The sequence below is a fragment of the Neoarius graeffei genome, chromosome 14, assembly GCF_027579695.1.
Source record: "Neoarius graeffei isolate fNeoGra1 chromosome 14, fNeoGra1.pri, whole genome shotgun sequence".
NCBI classification, from domain to species: Eukaryota; Metazoa; Chordata; class Actinopteri; order Siluriformes; family Ariidae; genus Neoarius; species Neoarius graeffei.
The window spans coordinates 66422976-66443798 of NC_083582.1; the positions used below are offsets into that span (position 1 = coordinate 66422976).

Here is a 20823-nt window from a genome sequence, read left to right on the forward strand (position 1 = left end):
GATCATACATGATTATAGTAATGCAGCACTGTGTGTATTTAAAAAAAGTGCAACATCTAGGATTTTCATATCCACATGGAAAAGGAGAAGAGCTGATCCTGGATCAGTACTCACTGAGATGCTGGAACAAAGTCTGAATTTGCATGAAGACTTCTAATCGAGCATAAAAACAGAGCTGTAGTTCTGTATCTAAACGTAGAATTAAAAAAGGCTAGTAGCTCACAAGTCGGATTTCAGTCTTTACCAAATTCGACACGTGATTGTTTCAAGACTTTTTTTTTTTTTAATTCCTTGCTGTGATATTTAACTCAGGTAAGCATCTTGCAAGAAAGACAGATGTCTCATTTACTGGCCGGTACCAAATGCAGAACTTCTGTTGATCCAAAATAAACAGCGTGACTTTGTATTCCGTTATACAGAGTACAGTGGTATGCAAAAGTTTGGGCACCCCGGTCAAAATTGCTGTTACTGTGAACGGTTAAGCAAGTTGAAGATGAAATGATCTCCAAAAAGGCAAAGATGACTCATTCCCTTTATATTTTAAGCAAAAACAAATTTCATCTTTTACATTTTCAAAATGACCCGAAGCAAAAAAGTTTGGGCACCCTGCATGGTTAGTACCTAGTAACACCCTCTTTGGCAAGTATTACAGCTTGTAGACACTTTTTGTAGCCAGCTAATAATCTTTCAGTTCTTACCTGGGGGATTTTCACACATTCGTCCTTGCAAAAGGCTTCCAGTTCTACAAGTTTCTTGGGCTGTCTTGTATGCACTGCTCTTTTGAGATCTAGCCACAGATTTGCAGTGATGTTTAGGTCAGAGGACTGTGAGGGCCCGGGCAAAACCTTCAGCTTGGGCCTCTTGAGGTATTCCATTGTAGATTTTGAGGTGCGTTTTGGATCATCGTCTTATTGTAGGACCCGTCCTCTTTTTACCTTCAACTTTTTTTTTTTTTACAGATGGTGTGATGTTTGCTTCCAGAATTTGCTGGTATTTATTTGAATCCATGCTTCCCTCGACCAATGAAATGTGCCCTGCGCCACTGGCTGCAACACAACCCCAAAGCATGATCGATCCACACCCATGCTTCAGAGTTGGAGAGGTGTTCTTTTCCTAGAATTTGGCACCCTTTTTTCTCCAAACATACCTTTGCACATTGTGGGCAAAAAGTTCTGTTTTGATTTCATCAGTCCACAGGACTTGTTTCCAAAATGCTTCAGGCTTATTTAGATGTTCATTTGCAAACTTCAGATGCTGAATTTTGTGGCTAGGACGCAGGAACGGTTTTCTTCTGATGACTCTCTCATGAAGGTCATATTTGTGTTCAGGTGTCGCTGCATAGCAGAACAGTGCACCACCACTCCAGGGTCTGCTAAATCTTTCTGAAGGTCTTTTGCAGTCAAACGGGTTTTATTTGCCTTTCTAGCAATCCAACGAGCAGTTCTTTCAGAAAGTTTTCTTCATCTTCCAGACCTCACCTTGATCTCCACTGTTTGTTAACTGCCATTTCTTAATAACATTACGATCTGAGGAAACAGCTACCTGAAAACACTTTGCTACGTTCTTGTAGCCTTCTCCTGCTTTGTGAGCATCAATTATTTTATTATTCAGAATGCGAGGGAGTTGCTTAGAGGAGCCCATGGCTGTTGATTTTCAGGACAAGTTTGAGGAGTCAGAATTTTTACAGCTTTGAAATCTGCATCATCTGACGAAGAATTTGAACAATCCACAGCTCAATAAGTTAATTAAGGTCTGGAACCTTGGTAAGTTACCTGAGAACTCAAATGTATTGGCGTGCCCAAACTTTCGCATGGTGTTCCTTTTCTTTTTTCACTCTCTTCTGCTCACTTAACTATTCACAGTAACAGACAGTTTCAGTAAGGGTGCCCAAACTTTTGCATGCCACTGTATAATCAGATCAGGTATCCATGCTGATAACAGGATCAAACAAACTGGTGTGGGTTTCCCAAAAGCATCGTTAAATGGTAGGGCGAGCATCACAATGAACACACACTCCTAGTTAAGATGCTCTTAGCGTTAAGATGCTTTTGAGAAACCCCTGACCACGTAGGAACAGTATGGTAGACGAGCCAGGCTTGTTGCCTTCCTGCGGTTTATCCATACTTGAATGGAAAGCATCATTCCAGTGTTCCCAGAACATAGGAGCATTTGAGTCGAGATGCAAACATGTTTCTGAAGGCCAGAAGAGCTACAACACATTGGTAGCTCAGTGAACGATTCACATTACATTCAAGCACAGAGTTATCCACTTCGTATGTCCCGTGCTAAACACCACGCACACGCCTTTCCTTCTCCATTTAACTGAAATGAGGAAAAATGTCCAAATCTGAAGCACAAGATTCAAAGTTACACGAGCACCTGAGCTGCTAGGATGACTTGTCACTGGAAATAAAAAAGGGAAATCTGTGCAATTTAGTGAAATGTTGGGTATTGTATAAAAATGTGCAAGTTAACATCGATGTGTAAGTTCCATGGTTTTGTATTGAAGTGAAAACTAATAAATTAAAATGTTAATTTGTGTCCTCATAATTTAAAAAAAAAGTTAAGACTAGACACGAGCCAAATAAGTGGTGAACACCATCCCATACTCAGGTAAACACAATTAAAATTTATTTAACTTTGGTCAAAAATAATCAAACAAGTGTACACTTCCACAACGTTAGCATCATTATTTAACAAGGAACAAGGCCAGAGAGAGGACGCCCTTTGACCTGTCTGTGACTAGAAATTTGGGAACAAATCCACTGTACAACTTGTACTTGAACCGTCAAGTTATTTTTGTGACGTCTGGTCACATGATTTAACGCCGCCTGGAGAAAATCGAGCAGCGTGCAAACTGAACTGTCTCAGTTAATCCCATGTCCCGACGAAAAAGATTTAATGCACAAATACTCTTCTGCTAAAGTTACATTTGTGCAGGAATGCCATGATCAGCAGATCAGCACATGGGCCACTATAGGTTTTACTTACTGGAGGAAAAGCAAGTTTTTTCCCCCCCTCCCCGAGGCACTAAACTCTGCTTCGATGGACCGAATTCCAGAAGGTGTACTTTGTTTCTCATAAGAAGTTGTTAGTGTCCAGATACGAAGCCACATGTACTATAGCAGCACATACAGGAGGATGGAGTGACTTAATGCATTGTAAGGGGTTTTGATAGGGAAAATATCCTGGGTCAAGGCAGGGAGTGGCGTTAATGATGCCATTTAATATTTATGGTTACTATGGAGCATCAGTATGGGATTCCCCTCTATAGTCATACAGAGATTTAAGGCTGCAGTGTCCCTTTTATTAAAAAAAAAAAAGCCACACCCTTTAGAGTCATGACAAAGCCAGACGTTCGGAGAGCAAACAGCAATACTGACATTTAAAATGGCCGAATGTCCTTCGTTGTCCAGTGCAACTGCAGCTTCAAGTAGTCCTATACTGAAATATCTCGTTCTAACCAGTTGCTTATGGATGCGTTTCCACCAGATAAGCATTTTGTCAAAATCTAGTAATGTAATGTAGTCTCGCCCCGACATCCTGACAGGCGGACTAAAAATGCGTTTATTTTTCCAATATCTTGAAGTGGTGAAGAACTGATTCGTAAGGAATGACGAACAAGGCTGGAGAAAACCGATGTACAGGTGGACTTCACCTTTCAGCAGCTGGCTAGAGATCAGCAGGATGACTTCACATTTCATCACTTGTGCCCCGAATCCGTAGAACAGGCAAAAACAACATAAAAACCCCATACATACCTGCTTGTAATGTAAAAAATGCTTTCTCTTTGTAGTTTTGTTACTTTTATTAAGTGGTTTGACACCAGAAGGTGCAGTTATATATCGACAGTCAGTGAGTAGATGTTACTATGAGATAACCAAAAAAAAAAAAAAAAAAAAGATAAATTTGTCCACTGACCAAAAAGGGAGACCTGTATGAAGTGCTTAAAAGATAAAACACCAAGGCCTGGGATTAAGGCCAGGGGGAGGAATGCTGACAGTCATGTTTCTGGAGATTTCCAGGCGACAGAGACTTGTGCGCGGTTCGGACCGTGACGGATACGCACTTTCCTCTCGGTGTGCTCCACGACGTGGGTTGACGAATAGGACAAATGAAGGAAGGCTCAGACTAGAAGAAAAGAAAAACAAAAAACGCTTGTGAATGCTGAAAAGTCGATTTGGCCTCTGCGTTTTGTTATTTCTGCTCAAGACGAGTGTTGGCCTTCTCCTGGTTTTTACGTGGATAGGGTTTGGGAGGGCGTTCGTAAAAGTTCCCGTGGAAATTCAACGAGTAGGTCGATCTTGCACCGGGAGGAGCAACGAGGTTGTAGCTTCTCTTACTGACTTTAAGGACTAGACTATGTAAAGTACTTCCGTCGTGTGCCGAGGGGGGAGGAAGGTAGGGATATTTATTTCGATTCTCTCGCTCACGCTCTCGTTTCCCATCCCCCATACTCACTCATTAGTTTATTTTGTCCTGGAATATATACAGATTGTTGGTGGCGGCCACGGCTATGACATTCTCTTTAGGATGCCAAGCCGTGTGCAGGATCTTCTTGTTGAAGTCCAGGCTGTCCACGCTGATCTCGTCTTTCTTCCTCTTGCCGCCAGTGCACACTCTGCGAGGTTTGAGCATGGCCCGTGGTTTGCTGTTCTCACGCGACGCCTCGAGCGTGATGTCACGCCGTGTGTTCCTGTCGAACATTCTGAAGAAGTTGTTGTACGAGCCGGTCATGATGGCACTGCAGGAGAAGAGATACACGACTCCTGTATATTAATATTAGGCATCACTTATAGGTTCAAGACTCTCAACACTTCATTATAAGCAGCAGGAAAATTCCGTGATCAAGTTTGGACCGTATAGTTTCCGTACCTGTCTGATCCGTTCCAGCAGCACTCGAACTTATCAAAAATGCAGTCGTTCTCATACAACGAGCACAGCTTGCTACGTAGGTATTCGTGTACCTGTAAATAGAACGGCAAAAATTTTAAAGCGGGATGGACATGCAACACTGATGAGCAATTTAAGCATGTCTAGTAGCAAATCCTAACATATAGAAGTTCATGTATTCTACTGCACGCGATGTTCCTCTGCCTTTAAACTAGGGCTGCACGATTATGGAAAAAATGATAATCACGATTATCTTGATCAAAATTGTAATCACGATTATTAAATCATGATTATTCTTGATGTTAGGGAAATCACTTACATTTTATTTCACTATATTCAAACAAACAATATGAACAGCTTTCAGTGCAGAATGAAATTTAAAAGAGAAATTCTGATTTCCAAATGACAAATAAATGAAATTTATCCAAGAAATTACCAAGGATGAAGGAACTGAAAACTCAATTGCAACCATTACCGTATTTTCTGGACTATAAGCCGCTACTTTTTTCCTAGGTTTTGAACCATGCGGCTTATACAAAGGTGCGGCTATTCTGTGGATTTTTCTTCCACCGCTAGGGGCGCTCTAACCGGAAGTAGAATCAAAAATAAGATAGACGAAAAATCAATGCAAAGAAGAATTAGCAGATCTTTAGCAGATGGAACACGCACGACAAATTACTAACTGGTAATTATTTTCAAATCCAGCGAAGATGATTAAAGTGACTTGTGGTTTCAAACACAGGAGAAATGAAGGTAAATAAATACCGGTTATTTTCTCTTGGTTCTGTTCCGTTTTAATCAGCAAAGTTGCTGCCGTGTTAAAAGGCACTGTTCGGAAAGAATCTGTTCAGGTACATACATGTACATTTACAGTACAAAATCGTTCTGTACATGCAGTAAATATCTAATTTTTCAACATAGATATCTGCGGCTTATAGCCCGGTGCGGCTTGTATATCTTTTTTTAATTTTTTTTTTTTAAATAGAGCGGATGCGGCTTATATACAGGTGCGCTCTATAGTCCAGAAAATACGGTACATTGCATTATACTGAGGCCTACAAGTTTTTAGCTAGAAAAAGCAGCCCATCAACATGCTCTGGCTTTAAACATGAGCGAAGGCAGGTCACAGCATTGCCTCCAGCGCTAAATAGTCTGTTGTTCCGACATAGTTAGCTTTTCTCCCTCACCTCAATCTGTTACCTACTCTCACACTATCACCCCTTGAAGATACCGCTGCACTGAAGCTCTGCGCACTTGGCTTGCTTGCTTATTTAGGTGGAGTAATGAAACCTTACATGCGTCGGTTCGCCCCCTAATGGTTTGGCGGAGTACTGGTCAAAAAGTGCTTGATCAGATATGCAGCAGAGCTCGCATTTTAAATGGAAATAAATCACGATTTTCATTTAATTTCATCGTGGCAGCCAAAATCGCGATTTTCGATTAAATTCGATTAATTGTGCAGCCCTACTTTAAACTGTCACTGAGAGTAAATGACAAGGATTCAACAGATTATCGAGTTGCCTCGACATTTTACAGAAGCCTTTTAAAAATGGACGTAAATCTTTTGGCCATGTGAAGCATGAATTCGTGGTGGACTGCATGACTAAAGGCACGAAGCTTTTCAGAAGACACAAGGTTCGTAAACAAAACATCTCCGCTGATACCGTTTTATTCCTTCACAAGGAACACCATGGCTCTTATGACGTCATCACTGAAGACAAAGATTAAACAAACGAGTGCTCCGAGTGCACAATATCCCCCGCTGGCAACTATGGCATTACTGTTATATGTCAGAAATACGCATGTTGCAATTTCGTTCAATTCAGTCGCATTTTACCAAAAGAACCCTGCCAAGTTTTGTGAAATTCCTCCAAAAATTGTGAAGAGTTGATTTCAGAAAGCGAGTACCCTTCGCAGGACAGACGGACATCGCCACGACAATCCCCCTTCGGGCCTTTCAGTCAGCGGGGATAATTAAAATTGTGAAGTTGATTTTAGAAAGCAAGGACACCTTGATGAAATTGCCAAAGTACAGGTTTGTTAATAATCAAGGACATAACTCGTAAAATCTGCCCAAATTAAACGAAATTTCAATGCACGTATAACTGTGAAAGCCTTTTGCCAAGTTTGGTGAAATTCCTCCACAAATTGTGAGAGGAGCTGATTTCAGAAGAACGTACACCCTCATGAAATTGTCAAAGTTAATCAAGGGTCAAAACTCTGGCAAAATTTTTCACAAACAAAATTAAATCGCAATATGCGTATTACCGTCATATAACCAGGCCTTTTGCCAAGCTTGGAGAAATTCATCCAAAAATTGTGGGACGAGGAGGAGTTCATGTCAGCACACCTTCAGGAAATTGTGAAAGTACAAGGTTGTTAATGAAGGGCCACAACTCTGGTAAAATGCGAACAAAATATGCATAGTACCGACAAATGTCTTTTATCAAGTTTCTTCAAATTCCTCCAAAAATTGAGGAGTTGATTTAAGAAAGAAAACTCAAATCATCTCTGGCCGCTTTATCCTGTTCTACAGGGTCGCAGGCAAGCCGGAGCCTATCCCAGCTGACTACGGGCGAAAGGCGGGGTACACCCTGGACAAGTCGCCAGGTCATCACAGGGCTGACACATAGACACAGACAACCATTCGCACTCACATTCACACCTACGGTCAATTTAGAGTCATCAGTTAACCTAACCTGCATGTCTTTGGACTGTGGGGGAAACCGGAGCACCCGGAGGAAACCCACGCGGACACGGGGAGAACATGCAAACTCCGCACAGAAAGGCCCTCGCCGGCCACAAACAGACAGACATCACTATGACAATTCCCCTTCGGGCCTTCCAGCCAGCGGGGGATTTTAAAAATAAATAGAGGAATTAACACAGCACGACCCAGCTACATATGTATTTAAAAAAGTGAAACTTGGCACTTCCAGTGTCAACAGCATTCAAACCAAGCCTGTGAAAAAGGTTTTTAAATACACAGACATGCATTTCAACAGACTGCTCAGACTTTATTTTGCCTTTGTACTAGGGATGGCGAAAACTAAAAAAAAAAAAATCTTGACCGACCACCGAGCCTCATTAGCAGGTTAAAGTCGGTTAACCTATGAGTTAGAATTGGAATTATTAGAATCTATTAGAATTGGAATTATTAGAATCTATTCTAAATCTAACCGCGAGCATCCGCACATTCAATCCCAGTCGCTGCCCTCCACTCATTACCTTTTCTACAGCGCGAAACCTTTAGTCAAACGCGGCACTGATGTCGAGGGGTTCGTATTGGAGCGGAGGACAAACGGCTCCAGCTTGGAGACAGTTTCAGTTGGCCATGATGGCGTTGAAAAAGTGCTAGAAGTACATAACATAAGAAGTGATGGGAATAACGGCGTTAAAATAAAGGCTGTTAACACCGGGTAATCTAATTAATTAGCTACAATCATTATAACGCCGTTACCAATATCAACACGCCATTACTGCATGGTATTGAAGTTGCTCTGAAGCCGTCACAGACATAAAAGCTGCGTTTGTCACTCCCCATCCAGACACCGCTGTCATTTCATTCTCTCCCCTTCCCTCCAAAAGTCGGCATCTGCGCCTTTAGTTTGTGTGGAGAGATCTGATCTGCAATAAGATGCATTGTTGGCTACAGACCGAAACATACTTTCAGAATGCACTGGCCAAGGCAGGACTAAACTCCATGTGCCTGCTAATAATAATAATTTAAAAAAAAAACAATAGTAATTTGTAAACTAAAAAGCTTGTGTCTACACTTTTCTTTCACCGAGTGGCAGCTGTCTTCAACTGGGGCGGGAGGGCGGGACATGACTGAATGGGTGTTTCTGATTTGTCAGCTGTCGTCCTTACACCGCATGGCATGCCCCAAGCGTTTACAACCAGGGCTTTGAACCGGTTCAAGGAACGAAAACCGGGAACTTTTTCTATTTCACATGGAACAGAAACGAAACCAGAAACTTTATTATTATTTATGTTCCGGAACAGAAACGCTTATTAAAAATAATGGTAACCGGTTAATACCGGTTTTTATTTTGTTCCTCAAAGTTTCCGTAGCCTACAAATAAAAAAGTAATTCTTCTCCTGCGCAAGTTTCTATGACCCACTGGGGTTCACTTCCTGTGTGACGTTCGCTGACTGAATGTAGAGAGCGGGAGGGTGGACTACTATCACGTCTCCACATCTTAAATAAGAGGTAAATATTGCAGTCTATCGTTATTCAAAAACGTCAATTTCAAACACGATATCAATATATTTGTCCACGTTAATGAGAGGCTCGTGAACATTAAATGACGTTAACCTCTGTTAGCCTATCAATGCATAGGGCCTGACTAGCCTTTGGTAACGCACTAAACGAATTATCTTTCATTTTTGGCACTTTTTCTGTTTGTGTAGATGGGAAGACATACTGAGAATCCAAATCGCCAACATTTGAAATAATAATTGTTTTGAATTATTTCTTGTCTTATTTAATGAAGGTTGTAATAGAATTAGCCTACATTTGGCTTAAGCTGGATGAGACAGAGACATCATTTTATAGCCATTTGTTAAACAGCCAACAGGGAACGTAATTAACCGTTCTGGGAACGAAATTTTTTTTGTTCTAACCGGTTCGGGAACGTCTATTTAATGGTGGAACCCAAAACCGGAAACGTTAAAATTCCGTTTCTGTTCGGAACGAACCAATAGGAAAAAAATTCTGGTTCAAAGCCCTGTTTACAACACAGAATTCCAGGTTCTCCGCTCCAAAACGATTTTTTTTTTTTTAACCGACAACCAAAAAAAAAAATTAACCGGTTGATGTTGACTCGGTCAACCATCGGTCAAACGGTCATTGGTTAACATCCCTACTTCGTACATAGTCATTTTCTCAGCACACCTTGTCTTTAATTGAGCGCCGGCTGGCACTGCTCTGCTTGTTATCTAATCAGTTAATTCGCACCCAACACAAGGACACATGTTCATAACATGCCTAGACAGTTAGCAAAAGAAAAATGATTAAAAGACTTAAACTGCTTAGTTGTGTGAATCTCAGTTCATCAGTAACGCTCAAGTCAGCGCAAACTGATCTCTCAATGCTACAACTCTGATATTTTGCTAGTTTCATTGCTAACTTCTGCACTAATCATTCAGTGACTACCAGGATCCAGGAACCAAAGTCATGAAAGAAAAAAAAGTTCTCCGTCACTTTAATTAACCACTAACTCGCACAGAATCCCAAAATGAGTTTGGGGAGCAAATGCAGGCTCTTGAAAGCATCAAGATGATTTACGGCAGTACCTGGTAGGTCTCTACTGGCCGGTTCTCCATGTTTAGGTCCCACACCTTCACAGAGAGATAGTCTCGGGTCATCATGTATCGACCGCTGTGGCTGAACTTGACGTCAGATATAGAGGAGATGATTTCTGAGAAGAACGACCGGCTGCTTGGATCTTCAGGTTCTTCAAAAACTGATGGGAAAAGGAGGGGAAGGGGAAAAAAAAAAAGTTAAAGCTGAACTGTAAATACAAGGAGACACACGATAGTTTGGGAATGTTTGAAGTGTTTTATTTACGTCCATGAGGACATGACTCAAGTTCTCTTTCCGTTTCAATTTGAACACGTTTACTTCTACTTGCTGTTGTAGATCAGAAGCAACTGTTGCGTACCAGGTTCGTCACACCTACTCTTACTTTAAACCAGGAAATAAATGATCAAACAAGGTTTGGGTTCCATATACACAAACTCGAAGCCACTTTTGGTTCTCTTTGTATTTTCTCTGGCAGAGCGCACTGCATGTGAAACAAACCTTTTCGGAAGTCAACACCGAGTGAGTATTTGCATGTGATGAAGTTGTTAAATGACATACATTACAAAATTCTATAACAAATCCATCCTCAAAGTTGCTCTTATAAAGAACACAATACAAGTTGTGGCACCATTTGCAAAGCTTTATGCTTTACATTTTACGCAAAGGAAAAGGTTTCATTATCAGTCCTGTTGACGTCACAATTTTATTTTTTTTCCCCTCCCAGCTCGAACACACGTCCATCTCTTTAAGAACTGTTAATTAGCTGAATCAGGCATGTTAGGAGAAAGGAAAACGTAGGCAGGACCAGGGGTACTCCAGAACCAGTTAGGGTGTTCACACGGCACATATTTGCATCGATGCTGCACCGATGTATTTTGTTGCGATATAGCTTACACCGGTGTAAATTTTGCGCAGCGCTCACACGTCACAAACCTGCTTACTAGAGAGAAGTGTGTTAGCACCGGTGCAGCCCCACTTGCGGTCACACGGCAGTTTCTGCGACCATGCAATAGTAGCAAAAACTTTATTACTATCATTTCCTTTGATAGTAATAAAGTTTTGATATCATTTCCTTTTATTACTATCATTTCCTATCATTATTACTATCATTTCCGATAGTAATAATGCGGAAATGAAATATGCGCATGTGTGAAAATGTACTTCCTTTTCCCGGTTGTCATGGCATCACCAAGTGCCGGGAAAACAACGTGGATGAAGACACCAGTGTTGCCAGATACTGCTGACATTTTCCAGCCCAAAATATGTTCAAATCCGCCAAAATGCACTTAAAACCGCCCAATCTGGCAACACTGGAAGAAGTTCCGTTGTTGTTGATATTCGCCATTTTGGAAGCGCAAAATACCAGGATGCAAATTATGCAACGCCCGTATGTAATCAGCTCTCTTCACGCATAGCGAGTCTACCCCTGTAGCGTTCAGACGTCCCATTTTATATCGGTGCTGCCCCGCAAACTGGCATTTACTCCGGAGTAAATTTCTTAAACCACCTCCCGAGCAGGGTTAGATTTGCACCGGTTTAAGCAGCTTTCAGGGCTACACCGGTATAACTTTGTACCGTGTGAACGCTCTACTGGGGCAGCCCCAGTGCTACACCGGAGTAAAAGTTGCCATGTGAACACCCCTACTTACTACCGATAATGTACATCTGCATTAATGAGCTTGGTCATGATTCTCACCAATAAGTTATAGCACCCTACTACTACCACCACTAATAAAGTTCAATTTATATAGCGCCTTTCACAAACCCAAGGACGCTTTACACAGGAGTTATACACCCCAAAACCCACACTAGGAGGAGTAGTGTGAGGTGAAGAGGAAAGTTTTCAGGTTAGCTTTGAAGTGAGGGAGTGGAACAGTCACGAAGCGATTGTGGTAATGAATTCCAAAGTTTAGGAGCAGCAACAATGATCTGCCACCCATAGATACCAGTTGAAAACGTGGGACAGTCAAAAGTCCAGAGACACAAGATCTGAGACCCCGTCCACACGTAGCCGGGTATCTGCTAAATCGAAGATATATTTTTCTACGTTTTGGCCTGTCATCCACATGAAAACACATCAAAAACGAATATTTAAAAAAAAAAACTCCGGGCAAAGTGAAGATTTTTGAAAACTCCGTGTATGCCTTTTCGTGTAGACAGAGATAACCGGAGTTTTGCGTTTTAGAACGTCACAATCTGCGCCAAAAAAACGACAACAAATCTGCCCTGACGTCAAACGTGCGACCTTTGTTTACTGCAGAAGCCAGATTAAGCATGGACAAAGAGTAATGGATCGGAGTAGTGCCTTGAAAGCGTTAATTATTGTGCAGGTGCTATTTACATGTTTCATTTTAGAGGCCCAACTACTGCTCCAAAAACAGGGTCAATATGTCCACATATTTGCTTTGACAAGATTCCCAATCAACGTTTTCTTGCGTCTTTTGAAGTTTATACTCCAAAATTGTGTTTAGAAGCGATTCTGTCTCCGAGTCTGTCCAGACGAACGAGCTTGGCGCCATGTTTTATGTTTAGGCGGAAGTGACGCCAACAGAGGGCTATTCTGATGTGATTAGCGGGTAGGATTTGGGGAAATAATGCCATCTACAGGTTTGGAATGCTTATGAATGTGATTGAAAATGCAGATGTGTGGAAGGGATTTTTTTCGAAGACGAGGTGTTGTGGATAAAACATTTTTATAAACGGAGGGGGGGAAAAATGTCCGGTTTTAAAAATACCCGGCTACGTGTGTACATGGCCTGAGGGAGCAGGAGGGACAGTACAAATGAATTAGCTCACAGAGATGGGAAGGGACGAGACCATGAAGAGCTTTACAAGTTAGAAGCAAGATTTTGTATTTAATCCGAGAGATCACTGGCAACCAATGCCGTTGCTGTAAAACAGGAGTAAAGTGAGCAGTGCGCACATACACTACCGTTCAAAAGTTTGGGGTCACCCAGACAATTTTGTGTTTTCCATGAAAAGTCACACTTTTATTTACCACCATAAGTTGTAAAATGAATAGAAAATATAGTCGAGACATTTTTCTGGCCATTTTGAGCATTTAATCGACCCCACAAATGTGATGCTCCAGAAACTCAATCTGCTCAAAGGAAGGTCAGTTTTATAGCTTCTCTAAAGAGCTAAACTGTTTTCAGCTGTGCTAACATGATTGTACAAGGGTTTTCTAATCATCCATTAGCCTTCTGAGGCAATGAGCAAACACATTGTACCATTAGAACACTGGAGTGATGGTTGCTGGAAATGGGCCTCTATACACCTATGGAGATATTGCACCAAAAACCAGACATTTGCAGCTAGAATAGTCATTTACCACATTAGCAATGTACCGACTAGTGGCCTAGTGGTAGCGTGTCCACCTCTCGATCGGGAGATCATGAGTTCTATTCACGGTCGGGTCATACCAAAGACCATAAAAATGGTACCTACCGCCATCTGGCAAGGCACGCTGCAATACAGATGTGCATGGAGAGTTAAACTCTCGTGGTTACCAGAGGACTAGCCCCCCACTGTAACCCTAGCTATGTAATAGGCGAGAGGCCGAGGGCTATGGAAACGGAGATCGGCGCCGCCCGATGCGCCACATACAGGTTGGGCCTGGTTAGTACTTGAGTGGGAGACTGCCTAGGAATACCAGGTACTGTAAGGTGTGGGAAAGACTTTTTTGACATTAGCAATGTATAGAGTGGATTTCTGATTAGTTTAAAGCAGACCTGGGCATTTTCCGGCCTGCGGGCTGCATCCGGCCCGTTGGTTCATTCTGACCGGCCCGCGTAAGGTTAATTTAAAATTACAAAATAAACGTATTTTTCTAATTTTACCTCATGCATGGACTGAATGTGCATTGCTTTTATTTTGAAGTTGTGTTCAACAAAAACGCAATGCGTGCGACACGAACATGACTTTTTTTTTTTTTTACTACTTCCGTAATTTGTCCAGACCAACCACAAACTTGTACGTCATCCTTCAAACGGTCCAGCCAATCACATAGTGTGACGTCACCAGCAGGCGCCGGAGCCCGAGCCTATCTGTAGATCTGATACCTACACCGAATCGACGTTCTTGTGAGCAGGTCACAAGAAGACTTTATCCCCCAAAATGTCCGCAAAAAGAAGAAAGGTAGATGCCGAATGCAGGGCTTTCAACAAAACATGGACTGCTAAGTATTGGCTCTACCTACATACCGAATGTGAACAAACATTTTCAGTGATGAAGTTTAACAAATCCAGGTATAGATCCTCCCTCACCAATGATCATCTGTCAGCTGTGCTTCACATCTCCACCTCAGACATTCAGCCAGACTCTGATGCACTCGTTAAAGACCAACAGACTAGATTTCGCTCACTGAACAAATAAACTGAAACGCACCAAATGAGGTGATTAGACTACAAATGTGGGCATCATTATTATAATATGATGCATCTTGCTTGATATTTGGAGTAGAAAGACAATATTGTGATGTCTTTATTGTGTTTTGGGGTGAATGTGACTTTGTATAAAAAGGTACAAACGTTCACATTTTGTTAAGCATTGTTTTGGGAAATTTGATTGAATAAATGACATTTTTTGTAAGGCAACCTCGTTTTTTTTTTTCCATACTCTTACCAGTCTTAGCAGCTTGTAAAAACAATGTTATTTACTGCTTTATATAAAGAAATACAATTAACATTATGCAGAATTTAGTTCAGCCTTTTGGTCCGGCCCTCCACAAAATTCTGTTTCTCATGTGGCCCCATGGAAAAAATAATTGCCCACCCCTGGTTTAAAGTGATCATTGAAAAGAACAGTGCTTTTCTTTCAAAAATAAGGACACTTCAAAGTGACCCCAAACTTTTGAACGGTAGTGTAAGTATTACAAGTAAGTCATTAAATGATGCGCCTCTTGCACAGTAATCCGTGATGCTTAGGTGCCAGGTTGGTTGTTATTGCCCACCAGTGGTCCTAGATATGAATCCCAGGTTATAAAGCACTTCTTTAACACATCAGTGAAAAACACGATCATTTATGATGCGAGTGGACACCTTGGACAAAATGTGCACGCTTATGTACGCATTTTAATTCCTAGTTGCCTTATTGACCTTCACAAAACAAAAGATTTCATTTAGTATGTATATTTAACCTATGGTGACGAAACTAGCTATAAAATCCAGCTATTTGTTCTGAATCCTGGCTTATGAAGTAGATTGTGTGCTTATGGTGTACACCAATTACAATCAGGGCTTTGAACCAGAATTTTTTTCCTATTGGTTCGTTCCGAACAGAAAAGGGAATTTTAACGTTTCCGGTTTTGGGTTCCACCATTAAATAGACGTTCCCGAACCGGTTAGAACAAAAAAAAAATTTCGTTCCCGGAACGGTTAATTACGTTCCCTGTCAGCTGTTTAACAAATGGCTATAAAATGATGTCTCTGTCTCATCCAGCTTAAGCCAAATGTAGGCTAATTCTATTACAACCTTCATTAAATAAGACAAGAAATAATTCAAAACAATTATTTCAGATGTTGGCGATTTGGATTCTCAGCATGTCTTCCCATCTACACAAACAGAAAAAGTGCCAAAAATGAAAGATAATTCGTTTAGTGTGTTACCAAAGGCTAGTCAGGCCCTATGCATCGATAGGCTAACAGAGGTTAACGTCATTTAATGTTCGCGAGCCTCTCATTAACGTGGACAAATATATTGATATCGTGTTTGAAATTGACGTTTTTGAATAACGATAGACTGCAATATTTACCTCTTATTTAAGATGTGGAGACGTGATAGTAGTCCACCCTCCCGCTCTCTCCATTCAGTCAGCGAACGTCGCACAGGAAGTGAACCCCAGCGGGTCATAGAAACTTGCGCAGGAGAAGAATGACTTTATTTGTAGGCTACGGAAACTTTGAGGAACGAAATAAAAACCGGTATTAACCGGTTACCATTATTTTTAATAAGCATTTCTGTTCCGGACGGAACACAAAAAATAAAGTTTCTGGTTTCGTTTCTGTTCCATGTGAAATAGAAAAAGTTCCCGGTTTTTGTTTTCGTTCCTTGAACCAGTTCAAAGCCCTGATTAAAATATTTTCTGAACTGGGAGAAATAAAAACGTGCACATGCTGCGAAAGCCAGGCAGAATAAAGTCCCAAGTAAAAGCACCATTTAGAACACCATGGAGTCAAGGCATGAATTTAAACATCATGGTCTTCATTTATGAAGACACATGAACCTTGGCATACAAAATCATTTCCACACAAACTTCAGCATTTAATCAACATGTACATGAGCAGAGGCTACGATCCAGCCACTGGGGTTGCACAAACCAGTGCATTCTTAGTGCTGGTCCCAAGCCTGGATGAAACAGGTACCCCTTTTCCACCAAATCAGTTCCAGGGCTGGTTCGGAGCCGGTGCTGGTTCACAACTCGTTCAACTTGTGAGCCAGCTGAGAACCAGTTTGCTTTTCCATAGCTCGCGGTGCTAAGGGAAGCCACGTCATTACGTCACTGTATACATCGGTTACGTCGCTGCATTTGCATAAACCTTGGCGCAAATATCGAAGCAAAAACACAGAAGCAGCAGCAACAATAATAAATGGATGACTTCACATTTGTACAGCTGCTGCTTCTCGTTGCTTAAAAATGGCGATCTTTCGCGGCCTTGTGATTGTTGTTGGTTTTAACAACTCCGCCCCCCCCGCTGACGTAAGCGGTTCTTTCCTCTGGCCCAGCAGAGAGTTGGTGCTAGCCTGGAACCGGTTTTTCTGGCCCCAGAGCCAGTTCTTTGTCAGTGGAAACAGAAAACCCGGTTCCAAACTAAGCACTGGCCCTGAACCAGCCCTGGAACTGCTTTGGTGGAAAAGGGGCAAGGGAGGAGTTGTGTCAGGAAGGGCATCTGGCGTAAAACTCATGCCAAATCAACTACACAGGTGACTTTCATACCGGATCAGTCGAGGCCTGGGTTAACAATGACCAGCACTGGAACTGCTTCCCAGCAGGGTACCAGTGGAAACTACACTACTGGTAGGAAAAGGAGGAGAAACAGAGGTTGAAGGCGAGTTCAGAAGAAATGTGAGAATAGAAAAAGCAATTGAAAGTTGGTAAAGGAAGAGAACTGGCTGATATGATGGACAGGAGAAAGACTGAAGGTCAGCAACATTGGACGTGGTTTCAAGCTTATCCATCATGGTGTGGACAGGAGAAGAAATGTACGAGTAATCCTAAATGAAGGCTGATGGTTTGGACGCGTACAGAGGCGAAACCCAGGGTATATTGGGAACAGAACGCTGGAGATGATACCAGGTAGAAGGAAAAGAGGAAGACCAATGGATGTGGTGAAGGACAGGTGGTGCTACAGAAAAAGAGGACAGGAGGAGATGGAGGGACATTTATCTGCTGTGATGACCCCTAAACAGGATCAGAAAGAAAGATGACATGAGCAGAGGCTACAATCAAGCCTCACATGTACGCAAGTTTTCGAGTTGTTGGTGAGGTGCAGTGCAGCATCATACATGAGCGGAGGATTATTAGACCACGCGTTCTAAACGGCATCGAAGCAAATACAGCCACATTCATCACGCAAATATTTTGTGAAGGCCGACCACAACTATGCATCATATACGCCTAACAAATTCTCATTGTTAACCCAGTGAATAGCAAACAGTTTTCGGTGCCAGATTCCTCCTTTCCCCTGCATTTTGAGAAAGCTGAATTCTTAGGCTTGGCTCCTGGTGACGATCACAAGCATTTAAAAGCAATAGGCAGGCTAACAGACCTGCAACGTAGCAGCTTCGATGCTTATTCAGTCACCTATAGAGATCTCGCAGTCATGTGACCGGAAAGTACACAACCCCCATCTTGTCGGTCAAAAACACCGCTGAATACTGCTGCACTCGTGTACAGAATGGATCAATTTCAACCGACGGACTACACGGCTCATTTTTCTAATGAACAGATAACTAGATATATGTCTAAAATAAACGATCTACAGATTTGTGACCCTTATGGCTTACTGGACGGAGTTTTCACGACCGGATTTTGAACTGCCAGTGGAATACCCGGACGTGTATGATTACCTCATTAACTTTCCCTCGCTGTTCAGTGGTGAAGCACTGGTGCTTATAAATCTCTGGACAGTTATCTCTACAGAAATTCAGGATTTGTCAGCGACTCAGATGTGGCATCTTGTAAACAAGAAAATAATCCTCATTGGATGGGTAAGTCACTTAAGTATTGAGTATAGCACTGACCAGCCGATTATAGAATAGAATAAGGTAATTCCAAATCGTCCGTCTTGTTTACATGGATCTGGCGTTGGAGAGGTAGAGGCTTGGCAGTGGAGGTTTGAGTAGCTGTTTTCTGAGCTTAGTCAACAGGCCGGCTCTGCCTGCAGCCTCGCTTTTGCTTCCGCTCCCGGCGCCGCCTCCTTCCCTTTGCTTCCAATAACAATCCACGGAGACCCCGCTGGTCTCGCCATCTCGTCCGGAATGTTTTTTTTTCTCGTCCGGAATGTTGTGCATGCGATGGAAATCGCTACAAACTGTCATTTTCTGCTGGAAACCAATGTCCAGTAAGTCCATACGGTTGTAGTGGATATTGAAGTCCGGTACAGATGAACAACACGCAAAAATACACACAAATGTGCACAGGTAGGGAGAGCTTGTAGCCGCAGCCGTTGCAGAAGAATTGTATATAGTAGGGTTTTCCAGAAGAAAAGGTAGAAGTAAAAGCAGAAGTAGAACCAGAAGTAGAAGGCAGAATATGGCGTTTGACCGACACGATGGCGTCTGTCACAATCTGGATCGGCTGTGACGTCACATGCAAGTGCTCCATTGAAATAAGAGCTTTGCTAGTCATCAAATCTCTGCAGCAGCACATCTGGCTCTGTTCGAGGACCTTGACACGCCCGTAAAACACGAGGGTATTTCAGGAGCCCAAGGATTATTTTATTTTTATTTTATTTATTTGTTTTTTTTAAATGGAGAGACTCACAGCTTGCGGTTGCCTGGCTCTGTGTGGCGGCTCCAGGGCGTTTTGTCTAACCGAAGGCAGATCATCACTGGTGCCTGGCTTCAATTGATCTGAACAAGATCAACTCTGAGCTACTGCTCACTTATGTACCCCCCCGCTCTAACTTGTATCAGAATGCAAGCAATCGAAGGAATAGGACACTTACGAATGCTGACTTCAACAAATAATGAACCCTGAAAGTAAAGAGCAGCGTCTTTCCCCAGGGATTTCAAATAGCATCCTGGTAAACGGTCATTTTGAAATATATCTGTGAAGAATCGCAGTCATCCAGGTACATAGTAACAGTGGTTGCGTTAGACTTTCATTGCCCGTCATTTTGACGGACAGGGTCGTAAAAATTCCGTCATTGTCCATTATCATCTGTCATTTTATTTTAACTTTTAAATGACAATGTATATAGGCTATAAATGCTATATATTTAATAACTTGTGTTTTCATGGACTCATTTTCATTTAAAAATTAATTCACAGAACAAGCTTGTATTATTTAATCATTTATTTATGATGCAAAAAGATGAACAGAGATTCTGACGTTCGGTCACTTGTGAACCCATTTTCCCTCCGCTAAAAACATTGTGGCTGTTGTGCCTTAACGGGCATATGAACAATGTTATTTTACAACGTAGCAAGACAACTGCAGTTAAAATATGAACAGTCCACTACAATGATTTAAGTGACAATCTAATCTGACCTGTTTGCGTGAGCTCAAACCTTCCTTCTGGCCCGCATGGATTTAAATTGGGAGCTCGCTTGCGCATAATCAAAGTCGTCAATGGAGACTGCTGCCGAGGCAATTGTCATTAAATTTTGCATCTTTGCCTTGGACAGACGATTTCTCGTTGATGTTTTAATTTTATTCTGAAGGCTGAACCCACGCTCTGCTGCGACACTGGAGACTGGAATAACCAGCGCCACTTCAGCCAAAGTTCTGAAGTCGGGAAACATTTCTCCCAGGGAAGTGATCAGAAGCCGGCAAGAGCCTCTGAAAGTTGGATTTCCCGACCCTGCTAGTACTCTCTTCATAGGGAGGAAATCCTGCAGCATGCGGTCTTTCTGCACCAGTGGTGCAGCTGCACCCCACGGTGACCCGTAGTGTCATCTGTCAAAATCACACATGGCCTTCAGATTCTTCCGTAGGCTACTTAAATTGGTCATTGGGGGTCGGCTCGGCTCGGTGGAGCCTGGAACCTGACGCGGAAGGTCTTAAATAAAACGAAGTTATGTTTAAATGTTAGTTTGTCTACCCGTGCTCTCATTAAAATGATAGTTTATTCGAGCAGTGATGTTCCTAAGCTTGCTGGGGAAGAATACAATAAATCGGCATTTGTTTCATTTTAAAAACAAGAAAACAACTAGCCTAAATGAGCGCTATTGCATTAAGACGTACAGGCAGGGAAACGACACAAACAACCCAATGCATCTCTTTTTTTAATAGCAAAAATGACGTGTCTTCTGCAGAGAAGGGAAACATTAATACATCTCACTGTGTTAGTGGTTAGAAAAGTCAGAGCGCGGTCAGGAGCGCGATGGGGGGGGGGGGGGGGGGGGGGGGGACAGCCTTGCGCAGTGGCTACAGTGTATACATGAGCAGCCTATGCACT

The 20823-nt window shown here is 42.1% G+C and overlaps 1 protein-coding gene across 2 annotated transcripts in view; it reads right to left on the reverse strand.

Moving 5' to 3' along the window:
• Positions 1 to 2609: 2609 nt before the first annotated feature.
• Positions 2610 to 20823, reverse strand: part of ppp2r2d (protein phosphatase 2, regulatory subunit B, delta) — a 113697-nt gene continuing 95483 nt past the window's right edge. For both annotated transcript variants that reach the window (XM_060940252.1, XM_060940253.1), the window contains 3 exons: positions 10192 to 10361; positions 4876 to 4967; positions 2610 to 4744 (listed from right to left, as the gene is read on the reverse strand). In XM_060940252.1, the coding sequence (XP_060796235.1) occupies positions 4465 to 4744; positions 4876 to 4967; positions 10192 to 10361 (542 nt within the window). In that variant the 3' untranslated portion in view covers positions 2610 to 4464. The remainder of the gene's footprint in view (positions 4745 to 4875; positions 4968 to 10191; positions 10362 to 20823) is intronic.